The sequence below is a fragment of the Trifolium pratense genome, linkage group LG7 (genome assembly GCF_020283565.1).
Source record: "Trifolium pratense cultivar HEN17-A07 linkage group LG7, ARS_RC_1.1, whole genome shotgun sequence".
In the NCBI taxonomy this organism is placed as follows: domain Eukaryota; kingdom Viridiplantae; phylum Streptophyta; class Magnoliopsida; order Fabales; family Fabaceae; genus Trifolium; species Trifolium pratense.
Window position 1 is genome coordinate 27746832 of NC_060065.1, and position 12197 is coordinate 27759028.

General features: G+C 34.2%; 1 protein-coding gene across 2 annotated transcripts; it reads right to left on the reverse strand.

Annotated features, from left to right (window-relative positions):
- Positions 1–6945: 6945 nt before the first annotated feature.
- On the reverse strand, positions 6946–11828 carry LOC123898591 (histone deacetylase 6-like). 2 transcript variants are annotated; one of them, XM_045949585.1, is made up of 6 exons: positions 11108–11828; positions 10027–10467; positions 9774–9916; positions 8694–8784; positions 8484–8611; positions 6946–7426 (listed from the first exon to the last, which is right to left on the reverse strand). In XM_045949585.1, the coding sequence occupies exons 1-6, from the start codon at positions 11672–11674 to the stop codon at positions 7360–7362; spliced, it is 1437 nt and encodes a 478-aa protein (XP_045805541.1). In that variant the 5' UTR covers positions 11675–11828; the 3' UTR covers positions 6946–7359. The 2 variants fall into 2 exon arrangements, with proteins under 2 accessions (XP_045805541.1, XP_045805540.1); XM_045949584.1 differs by having other exon boundaries at positions 6946–7429; positions 11108–11771.
- Between the last annotated feature and the right edge of the window lie 369 nt (positions 11829–12197).

Below are 12197 nucleotides of genomic sequence, written 5' to 3' on the forward strand. Positions count from 1 at the left end.
TCATAAATACCACAAGCTTGCCAAATATCAGCTTTGTCGCGCTGTACCCTCTCTAACCAAGCAAGATATTGTTCATTTAAAGAAGGAGCTGATCGAAATACCCTGTTTGGTGCTTTGATGTAACTAAAGTTATAAGGTTCGCTAATGAAAACCCTAGGAGCACAAAGCTTGTAAATAGGGAAAATAGACATGGTGTTGGGGTTTCGGTTCTTATCATCTGGTTTAGGTCCACCAAACGCATGCACCAGGTTATTAATAGAATATGGGAAGATTACCTGACTCTCCCAAATCTTTTGCAAATCAAGTCTGAGTGATGGTTCTGGAACCGTACCCTCTTCGTAAGTAGAGAGCGTGTTGGTGGTCCATTTTCCAGCGTAAGGAAGCAACTTTCTAGTGTTTGAACTTGACGCCATTGATGAGGTTCAAAAATTTACAGAGTTGGTGATTATGGTTGAAATTGGGAATCGCGAGATGGTACAACGACTTTAATAGAAATCGAGTGAAAAAGGGAACGATGGGTTGAAGTGAAACAAGGTTTCAAAGTTAAAGATGTTTGAAAGCGAAAGATTCAGCAGAAAATCACCAAAGTTGAGAAGGAAGATGAACAGTTGAAAGGTTTGGAAAGAGAAACAGTTGAAAGGTTTGGAAAGAGAACAATGAAGAAAGGAGTTGCCTATATATAGGGGCGCGCTATTTTGGAATTAAATAATCCAAAAAGGAAAAACAACTACTTCTTCAACTTCCTACGCTGATAAGTGTCTAATTCCCTTGAAAGGTGGAAAAGAGAGTAAGTATTGGAGCCAATCTTAAAATTTGGATATTAGCCTAAGAGATAGGAGAAAGGAAACGACAAAAGAGAGATATCTCTTTATACTTTCAAAAATGCCACTTCCTCTTTCGATAGACATAGTCGAAAATGGCATTTTTGGGGGGCAATTTATTGGGCATAAATTTGGTATTTATCAATTAAATACAAGTGGTGGGTCCAATATTTATTTGAAGGTTATGTTGTTAAAATAAAACTTTCAAATATTGTGTCGAAACTTCAACTGTGTCGAAGTGGGAAGGAGTTTCGAAGGCATCGAAGTTTATTGCTTGAAGGTTAGTTCGCCAAGAGGCGCGTCGAAACGGTGAAGCAGATCAAAGGGCCAGTCGATCCAGGCCCAAAGAAACAACACTGACCCAATAGAGAATTGGCGCGCACTGAAGAAAGAAGAGTCGAACGTAGGTCGACGTGGCAAATCAAAGAACGTCCAGATGATCAAGGAGCAGTTACCACTTCGCCATAGTATTTATAGTAGTTTTTCACTAAGAATCAGGGTCACAAAATTTTATACAAAACTTTCTCTGAAAATTCTAAGTACTCGGCGATCGAACGAAATGAATCTTGAAGAGAAGATGTATGTTTTGTGAACCATTTAGTTTGTAATTGATTTTCATTCAATGCAATTTACTTTCCAGCAATGTTCTTTAGTTTTATTTGATATATATTCATAAAACTGCTGTTTCGAGGCGATTCGAACTAGCTTTTTCTTTTATTGTTTGCACAAGATTTAATTCTTAAGTGTTTGTTATACTTTTTAGACGAACACTCAAACATTTTTCTAAGTAAACAAAACACAAAATTGTCCTGAGATTTACTAGTTGATCTCTCGAGTTTAAATACTTAAACTAGCGGTTGTTTACCAAATTCCTACGTAAACAATAGGTGAAATCTAATTTTTAACATAAGCGGGGCGGGTTCGGGGTGGGTATCAATGTACTCATTACCCGCCCCAAACCCATCTTTTGAAATCGGGGAAAACCCAAACCCAGTCAACTCGGATTTTCCCCGTCAAAGCGGGTATGGTTTGGGTGGATACCCGCGAGTATGGGTTTTATTGTCATGCCTAATTATCAGGCCTTATGTCAGCCTGAAGCATGGTTCTAAAAAGAGAGATTGCATTCCGAAATCTTTGAGTCTTTGCAAACGCTCGAATCATGGAATTCCAAAGGTAGACACTTCGAATGGAAGTTTTGTCGAACACATGGTATGCATAGTTAATGTGATTGTTAAATGCATAAAGTGTCTAATGATTTGAGTTGCATAAAAAGGGTCTTGTGAGAAATGAGTCGTCTTCAAAAGGTAAGCATGTAACTACTTCACCCGCAATAGGGACTTGCAAACGTTGGTGAGTTCAGAATGGAGGCATTGAAACTAAGAAGCCAACATTAATTAATTATGATAACAAGTAACTGAGTTCAGAAGGCGCTACCAGAAAGTAGGTTCAGAACGGAGGAGCACGAGACAACACGAGTCTGTTTGAGGGTTTGAGACTGAAACTTTCATAAAACAGAGAGAATAAAATTAAAAAAAAAAATAAAAAATAAAATTACAGTAAAAGGAAAAAATTGTGTTATTTCAACAATCAATATTTTGACAGTTTATGGGACAACAAAAATATAGAAGGTTCCTTCAAAAAAAAAATATAGAAGGTAATTCCGTCAAAAATAAAATAAAATAGAAGGTAATATGGTATTGACACGGTGTGAATAAAAATTATTAAATTAATATTAAAATGACTTTTATGAAGATTAATCTAAAAAGTAATGCATCAACTCTACAATAAATATAAAAAGTAAATTTTTTCTTATATATAAGAATAGAGGGAGTAGTATTTAAACACAATTTTTTAAGAAATACATACAATAAAACTATATTTTTTTATATTTTTTGAACCCCTCACTATTCGTATTATGAGTAAAGAGAACACGTTGGTATCCATATTGTGAGGGGAGAGAGAGAGAGAGAGAGAGAGAGAGAGAGAGAGAGAGAGAGAGAGAGAGAGAGAGAGAGAGGTGTCAAATTTTTATTCCGACCTCTTGTCAAAAATTTTGTTTTTTTAAATAGTTTTTGCACCTCTCAATTGTGAGTGAAGAGAACGCCTCAAGTGCATCTCTATGAGTTATATTTTTGTCTTCTTTGGGTGTCTGGAAACTGAAGAGTGTCTGTCTAAGAATGAGATTAGAAGTAAACCTCTATTAGATAGTGTATGTTTTTGTATTTTCATTGGTATTTCGCTTATATACGGCATCTTGGTTTGTAACCCATCTTTTGCGGGTCTCTTGTACGGTGTCAACTTTTTGTCTGGCCTCTTGTATTTTTTTTTTTCATAAGGCCTCTTCTATTTGTTAGTAAAATTAGTGTAGTATACTTACGCCCCGTTTGGATTAGCTTATTTTTAAGTTTATGCAAACAATAATTTTTATGTATTATTATAAGTTTGTCAATGTAGTTTATGATAAAATAATTTATAAAAATAAAATTCGTGAACTTATAAAATAGGATAAATCTAATTTATATTGCATAAACTATTTGTATAAGCTCAAAAATAAGTTAATCTAAACCGGGCGTTAACATGTTTTATTTACATTACGGTGTCAACTTTTTCTTTGGCCTCTTGTATTATTTTTTTTCATAAGCCCTCTTGTATTTGTTTTATTTACAATTTTGCCACCGCTCCCTATTTTACAAAGAAAATGTTATTTAATAAGATTTGAGTAATAAACAACTAACCTTTCTTCTCCTTTTCTTCATAGCCGCCGCCCCCCACTTTAACCTAGTTTTTTTCTTCTTGATCTATCAAGGAGGGGTGGTTTTAGGGTCAATTTTTGACCCAAAATCACCCCTCATAATTGTTTTTCCTTTTCTTCTTTATTTAAATAAGTGATCTTCACATTGATCAAGTTTTTCTTTTGTGTTTTCTTTTTTGTGATTTCGTCGTCTGAGTGCGGCGTTGTGTTGTTCATCGTCTTGTGCGACGTTTTTGTTGTCCCGTATTGTGCGGTGTTCATTCGATTTCTATTGAAAAGACCGGCTTCAGTCAATTACAGATTCAACCAATGATTTGGGCTTCAACGCTGCAGATCCGGAGGCATGGATACTTCGGTGACTTTAACTTTATCATATTATTTGTTGTAGGCATTTTGCCGTTGTATGCTATTAACTCGGATGCTGTGAGTGTTGTTCGCAGATTCATCCTTTACGTTTTTAGCGATGTTGATTATGTGATTGTTTTTGATGTAATCTATCAATTTGAATGAATGAATATCATTTTGTTATTGTCAAAAAAATAAGATTTGAGTAATGATAATATCATACTCTTAAACACACTCTTTTAAACGCACCCGGTAATATAGATCCACGTCACCCATTTTTCACACCCCTTTACCTGATAACCGGTTCTGCAGGTTGAAAAAGACCAAAAGACTTTCTTTTTCTTTTTTTTATTGGAAAAATTAAACTGTTGCATCTTCTTCCCACAGTCACCGAGAATCCTCCTAGATCTAGGTGGTTCGTTTTCTTTTGCAAGGTTTTTTTCATATAAGTATTGATTATTTTCATTTTTTTTTGACTCAGTATGAGTAATATGGTAGCAAGAGCAACTTCGGATCGGTGAGATCTCAATTTCATCTTCACAGCCATTAAAAAAAAAGTTTCATCTTTAAAACACAGAAGCATTTCACTCATTCACACATTACATTGCTAATTCTAAGTCCCTTAATAAAATTGTTCACAAGATACTCATCATCATTCTTTGTATCACCAACACCTGATTTTGATTTTTGAATGATTACAGTTCACCAACCTCCCCAAATCCCTACACCATAGATCCCTACTGTCTAAGCTTAAAAACAATTTTGCCAGAGAGAGAAAGAGGGAGAGAGAGAGAAAATAATTCTGCCTTTTTAGTCTAGGAGGGGAGGAAATTGGGTACAATCATTCTTTCTATCTCCAAATCCAAAATCAAAATCAAAATCAAAATACCCAAAAACGGAGAACATTGAATCGAAAGGTCTAAGGGAGTTTAACAAAGACAACTTTTGGTTAGGGGTGAGTGTAGAAGACAAACGATTAAATTCCAAATAATAAAAAAGAAAAGAAAAAGAGTTAAATCTGTATCCGGTAACCAAACAAAATTATTAAAAAATAAGGTGACATGGCTTCACACTATAGGGTGTGTTAAAAAGAGTGTGTTTAAAGGTGTGTCCATAGCATTGCTCATAAGATTTTTTTGATGCAAGAAAGAGAAGAATCCATTGCTCATAAGATTTTTTTGATGCAAGAAAGAAAAGAATCTATTGTGGCAACATTTAAGTTTTAACACTTACAAATTAGAATCATTCTCTCTCTCTCTCTCTCCCATGTATGATTAGCCAATTTTTGATTTGTCAAATTCCCTAATTTTATGGATTCTTTTCTTTCTTGTTTAAATATTTCTTACTAAATAGAAATATTATATATATATATATATATATATATATATATATATATATATATATATATATATATATATATATATATATATATATATATATATAGGGAGAGATCAAATTACACCGGTGTAACATTTAAGTAATGTTACACCGCTCAATAACGCTTTAACGAATACAAATTTTATAAAATTCACCATTGGATTGAAAGCTTATATCGTATAGATCATCTATGTTGAATTGTATAAAAATCTAAAATCGTTTGATATGTTTTTGAGATAAATCAAGATTAACGGTATTCAATAAAAACGCATAAACCATTAATCTTCATCGTCTCAATAGCATATCAAACAATTTTAGATTTTGGTAAAATTCAACATGAATAATCTATACGATATAAGCTTTCAATCCAACGGTGGATTTTGTAAAATTTGAATTCGTTAAAGCGTTATTGAGCAGTGTATATGAATTCGTTAAAGCGTTAAACCTATATATATATATATATGAAACAAGTAGATTCATTTAATAAATTTATAAAGTGGTTAAAGACCATAGGTAGTATGTTATTCTAGCATAAAAGCATTACCTTACACCACGTCATATTATTGTGTGACATTGTCTCAATTAAGTAGTAAAATATCGAAGTAATAATGCATAAAAAGGATGTTAGCAAAATATTTCTCTCAGGTATTTCATTGCAACAATAATCGTCCCTTTAAAACAATATTGTCTTCAAGGGTGAAAGCTGCTCATAACGCATTCATCTCAAAACAAGTTTCAAGATAGTTTGGCTATTAATCTGCGGGTGATAGGCAGAGGAGTTGTGCAAAGAACCACTAGAAGAAGGAAAAAATCATTGTTAATGAAAATAGGAGAGGTTAGACACTTGAAGACAATCCTCAGAAGAATGTGACTTCCACCTTAGTAGAAAAAAGATAAAGTATATAGAATGTAAGTTTAGCAAAAGTTTATGTCATACAAAATTTCCAACTCAAATTGAAGGAAAACTTTATCATACAATTCTGAGATCAACAATCAGACAGATGTTGGGTGATTAAAAAAAAAAAATCAACTCTAGAATCAAATAAACGCAACAAACGCAGCAAAGATGAATTTTTATTTTTTAAAAAAAAAAAAACGGTATCTAGCTCTAGAACCGACTAATCCGAGGGACCAATCCCACCGCTGACGGGGGGCCCATTTAAAGCCGGAGCATAGATGAAAATATTGTGTTGAATGTAAGGCAAGACTTAATGAGATTGCATTAGGAATGACTCCAACAGAGAAAGATTTTGGGTAAGCCCCTGTCATAGAACAGATAGTAGAAACTAGGCTTAGAAAACGTGCAGATTATATAGTAAAGAGAGTATATCAGATGTGGGATAGTCAAATTGCTAGAAGCTGAAGAAGACATGGAAAAACTAAATGAGACACTATTAAGAAAGACCAATATAACACCGTTTAATCCATGTAAGGCTCGGTTGATGTTATGGGAAAACAAACATTGAAGTTGATACTAACGTAAATCTGAATTGAATCCCTGTTTTTCAAATACAGATGCAAATGAGTAACATATTACCATAACTATTACCACCCCTATCCTATCTCATATCAATTTGTAAACAAAATTTCCATCAGGCTATTTTAAACATAATTTAGCTGGCTGGCTAATAATAACAAGTCGAAACAAAGTGAAGGGGATCAAAGAAATAGTCAAAGAATAATATTTGTAAAGATCAAACCCCAGTGAGTTCTAATCATTTTTTAGAACTCTTTCTTCTATTCTGCGCGCTACAAACAGCATAACAAAATATAAACCAAAAAAGTAACTCCAAGATTTTGCACCCCTATATCTATATATTGGTGGTCACTCGTTCACTCAAAGCACCAAATATATTTTTGGTGCAATGTACTTCTAGAAACCTGCCAGCACAATGGCACCATCCCCAGGTAATATACTTCCTAATTTATACATCTACAACAAAAGATATATAAACTTCAAAACACACTTGTCACAAAGGAAGAAAATCTGTATCAGAGCTCAAACATTATGAGCTTCTCACTAAAAAAACATGACAATCTAGAACTTGTTCAGTTGTATCACTATTAGCACGAAGGATGCACATCATGCATAATATCTGGCTTATCTTCTTCCATCTCATCAGTTGTGCGCCTGCTTCAAGTAGCGTATATTTCTTAGATTTTAATAGAGGAACCAAATGGTAATCAAATTCATTTGCAAATGATAAAATAACCACACTGAAATAAAAAACGATCTTAAAAGTAAGTGTTTTTATTTCGAGAATTAAAATCACAATCTCGAGAGTGTTATTTCTATTAACGTGTTTGGTAAGTAATTAAAATTTTCATAAATGTTAAATGCATGAAACAAACACCCTCCTTGATATACCCATATATGTATTAGAAACATTATTGATAATGAAATGCAGGAAGTTTATCAGTGTCAAAAAAAAACACCCTCCTAATCACTGTAATTCAGTATGGTTCGTGCATCTTCCAATCCAACTAATGTTAGCCTATTAGACCCTTAGTTAACATTTCATTTGCAATATTATCTTTAAATTAAAATTAAGTTAGTTAACAATCATAAACATGAATAATCACTCTGCATTTATAACACTATAGTCAAGCCCATTGACATGGCTTACACAGGCCTTGATACTGGATTAATTCTCAGGCTAGTAGGACAGCTCAGTCTCTCATCAAGTCATCAAATAACATGGCAACCACGTACATAATTTGCTTTGGAAAAAGGAAGTTGGCAAATTGATTAACACAAATGGCTAAGCATAGAGGTATAGAACCCACTTGGGTTGGTCCGGTGGTATTGGCTTCGGACCTGGATTGTGCTCCTCCTTAAGGTCTCAGGTTCGATTCTCTCTGGTGCCAATTTGGGTGGGCTAATTTAGCTTCTTCAAAATAAAAGAATAGAGGTATAGAATCCTATACAAAAGTTTAAATTTGAGGGTAGAGTCTCCAGCCTATATAGTGGCAGATTTATGTTATGTAGTAGGAGGCTACCAAGATTACCAAGTTTATGTTATGTTTCTTTCGGAAAAAAATAGACTATATTTTATTGCATCCACTATAGAAAATTTCTAGATCCGCCAGGAACAAAATCCATAACTACCTATCTACTGCTACTACACTATAAAGAGTGAGAAACAAAAAGGCATTTTTAATATTTTAAAACAAAATAAAACCATTACCTTATATGGGCAGTTAAATTTGAGTTCTTTGTGCCGGCCTTCTCATCTTCATCTTCATCGGGATCAGAATCATAATGTTCACCACTCCATATACGACGTTTTGGCCTTCTATCCATGTCCTCTTCTTCCTGAATCCATTCACTAAGTAAAATCAAACCAAAAGAAAATGGCAGAAGGACAATATGTTCCACTAATTTAAGAAGTACAAACCTCTTCTGGAACTTCTGTAGTTGATGGTGTTGTCTGAAAAGGAGCACTGGGTGCATGAGGAAGTCTGGAAATTTGTTCAAGTAAAGTGTTCCTGGAAAGTAAATAAAAATAATACTCAAAATTAATGAAACATTCATAAATGAGAATAAAAATAATGGGTCTTAAGTAAATACCAAAAAAAAAAAATCAAAATACTTGCTAAAAAAACAAGGTTTTTCCCTGAAGCAGTTATATAAAGTTGTTGCACAACTTTATCTGCTGTGCAGAGTAGCCCACCACCTCTATACACACATATATGGCACTATATGCACAAGACACAACGTGTGCCATGGCGACTTTTCTCACAAAGGCCTACTTGATGGAGACAGGAGGTGCCATGACACACCTAAAAAAATTTCTTAATTGATCGATGTATATAGATATTATACTATTCAGTTATAGTATAATATATAACTTTTTCCATCTATCTCACATGAAATCGCAGTGCCAGAGTGGTTAGGCTTCTTTAAGAAGTACCAGGGAACAGTATCGATCCTGGGTGAGTAGTTTTTGTAATTTTACCCGCCCTGTCCCTGTGAGAGAAAATATGCTCTCCACATAAAATAGCATCTATTCCTATAATCCAACTTGAGCACCTTGCTACCAAAAACATTTGTACTCTCGCGGTACAACAAAATTTAATATAATTAAGGAATTTAGTATGTATAATTTCAAATTGAGTATTTTAATTAACTATTTAGGCTCCCTCAACAAACTGGATCAAGCTCTGCCACAGACTTTAGAATATTTGAAATCTAGAATAACACACAAAGTCTACATGGTCGATACAACTCCAATTTTCCAACGATGGAAAGGGCCACATTTGAAGTGTAACTACAGCTTGTTCATGGAATGTAACTATTTGAGTCTTGAAAGTCAAAAACTTAGTATAAAGGATGTAACTAAGCAGCAGAAAAATATAGAAAACGAGTAAAAATTCATAATTATTTATGGCTAGTATTTAAATTCATAATTATGATTAAAATCAGAGTCATCGATAATTTCTAATACAATTAAAAAGATATTAGTATAAAATCACACCTAATTTTTTCCATATCCTTGGCTGTGTTTAGGTTCTCCATGTTGTTTGGTTCAACATGAAGTGTGTAGTCTGGGCCAAAATATTCATAATACTCATTGTATGGCAACTTATTGCAAGGCTCCACTCCTACTGCCACTGCTGTCTAAAAGAAAGAAAAAGACAGAGAGTAATAACCAATAATCAATAAATAGCATATTAGGCCATCACTATAAAAACATTATTTATAAAAGTGCACAAGTAGAAGAAAGGAACCTCATAACACCAACAACGGGCAACATTCCGTACTGTGTATCCTCCCCCGCCCAAGACCATTAGAGGAACATTGAAAGATCTCAGGAAACGAAGGCAATCTGCATGACCCTTCACAGACAAGTTAAAGCAACCCAACCTGTCACCAGACAATGAATCAGCTCCACATTGAAGAACAACTGCATCAGGTTTATAAACATCCATGACTTTTTGCATGATGGGACGGAACAGAGCACGGAAATTTTCATCATCCATTCCATCATTCAAAGGAACATTTAGAGCATAATCCTTTCCAGGGCCAACCCCAGTGTCTTTAATATGCCCAGTTCCTGGGAAAAAATCGCCAAACTTGTGAAAAGAAACCGTCATCACTCTATCAGTAGTGTAAAATGCCTCCTCAACGCCATCTCCATGGTGGACATCGATATCAACATACAGCACACGCTGGCAAGTAACATAATGAACAATAAGTTCAGGATAGGAATAAAAGACATGTGAGAAAGACAACTAAAAAACGAAAATTGGCATTAACATTACAAGCATGCATTCAATTCAATTTTGTTTTTATGTTTGGCAAAAGCAAAGAAATATTAGCCTATCAAAGTAGTATCTATACAACATACATGTGGGCGGGTCACTTTAAATACTCTTATATTTACATATCAAACTAGTAAAGATCCAGTGCACGAACGGCTGGATACAAGAGGTGTAAAATTCCATTAAGTGTCAATAGGGCAAAAAAGTTTCTCATAGAAATACAAAGTAAATGGCTAAATTCCAACTATTATTATTATTATTATTATTATTATTATAATAAAATGATAAAAGGTATTTTGTGTGAAATGGTTTTATCATGTAACATTAAATAATTCTGTTTACTAAAACTCATGCCAAAATTTAAATGAGTATTGAATTAATTTTTAATTTGAAATTTAACCTCATTTCATACACACCATGTCCTCCTATCTATGACTAAGTTGAAATCAGTTCCAAACAATCTATCTAGGGCACAAACACAAAGCATGATGAATAAGTTACAGAATGAATTATCATAAATAGAATGAAAAGGAGAAAGGAAAAATACCCTATGAACTTTGAGAAGCTCAAGAATACCAAGAACAATATCATTAACATAGCAAAATCCAGAAGCTTCAGCTTTCTTAGCATGATGCAAACCACCAGCCCAATTGATAGCAATATCAGCATCACCACGGTTAAGCCTGACCGCAGCACCAATAGATCCACCAGCAGATGCTTGACAGAAAGGGAAAAGCCCGTCAAAAACGGGACAATCTTCACCAACATTGAACCGCTTCAACTGACGGTAGTGAGAATGAGAATTCTCCGAAAGGATCTCAGGAGAAACGGAAGAAAGGAAGTCGACGTAGTCGTCGGAGTGAAAACGGCGGATGTCTTCAGGTGCGGCGAGGAAAGGACGGTTGATTTGCATACGACGGTGAAGTGCGTAGTGAATGATGAGATTGTGAGCCATGCGGATTCTGTGGGGTTTCATTGGGTGACCTTGACCGTAGTAATAATCACCGATGGTTGGTTCGTAGAAGTATGTTACTCTTCGTTTCATTGCGTCGGTGCCGACGGATGGTAGTGAGGCGCCACCGCTTTCTGCAACTCCCATTTCACCGCTTCCCATTTCTCTCTCAATTCTCAGATTTTCGTTTCACTCACAAACCCTTCTTCTACTTCTCTGTTCCTTTTACTCTGATGCTGCTACGCACGCACAACTATATATAATTTTTTATTAAACATATATACAACAGAAAAAGGGTTTAATTTAATTGACTACTGATTTATAACTTTCTCCTCAGCAGTATTTTATAAGCAAAAATACATATTTTTTTGTAGGTTTGTATATTTAATGAATCTCATCTATATTATTATTATTATACACTAAATTCATTAAATATACAATAACTTAAAAAATACATTTTTGTTTACGGGAGAGATGAATTTAAAAATGTAAAGACTAAAATGACATCAAGTTGATACACCGAGAGATGAATTTAAAACTCAGGAAATAATAAAAATGACACAAATGATATTATTCGAACTTTATTAATATCTAAACTAAATAATTGAGTTTAAGGGTTCGTTTGGTGCGCAGGATAGGATAGTGATAGGATATGATATAAAACAGGATAAAGATAGGATAGGAT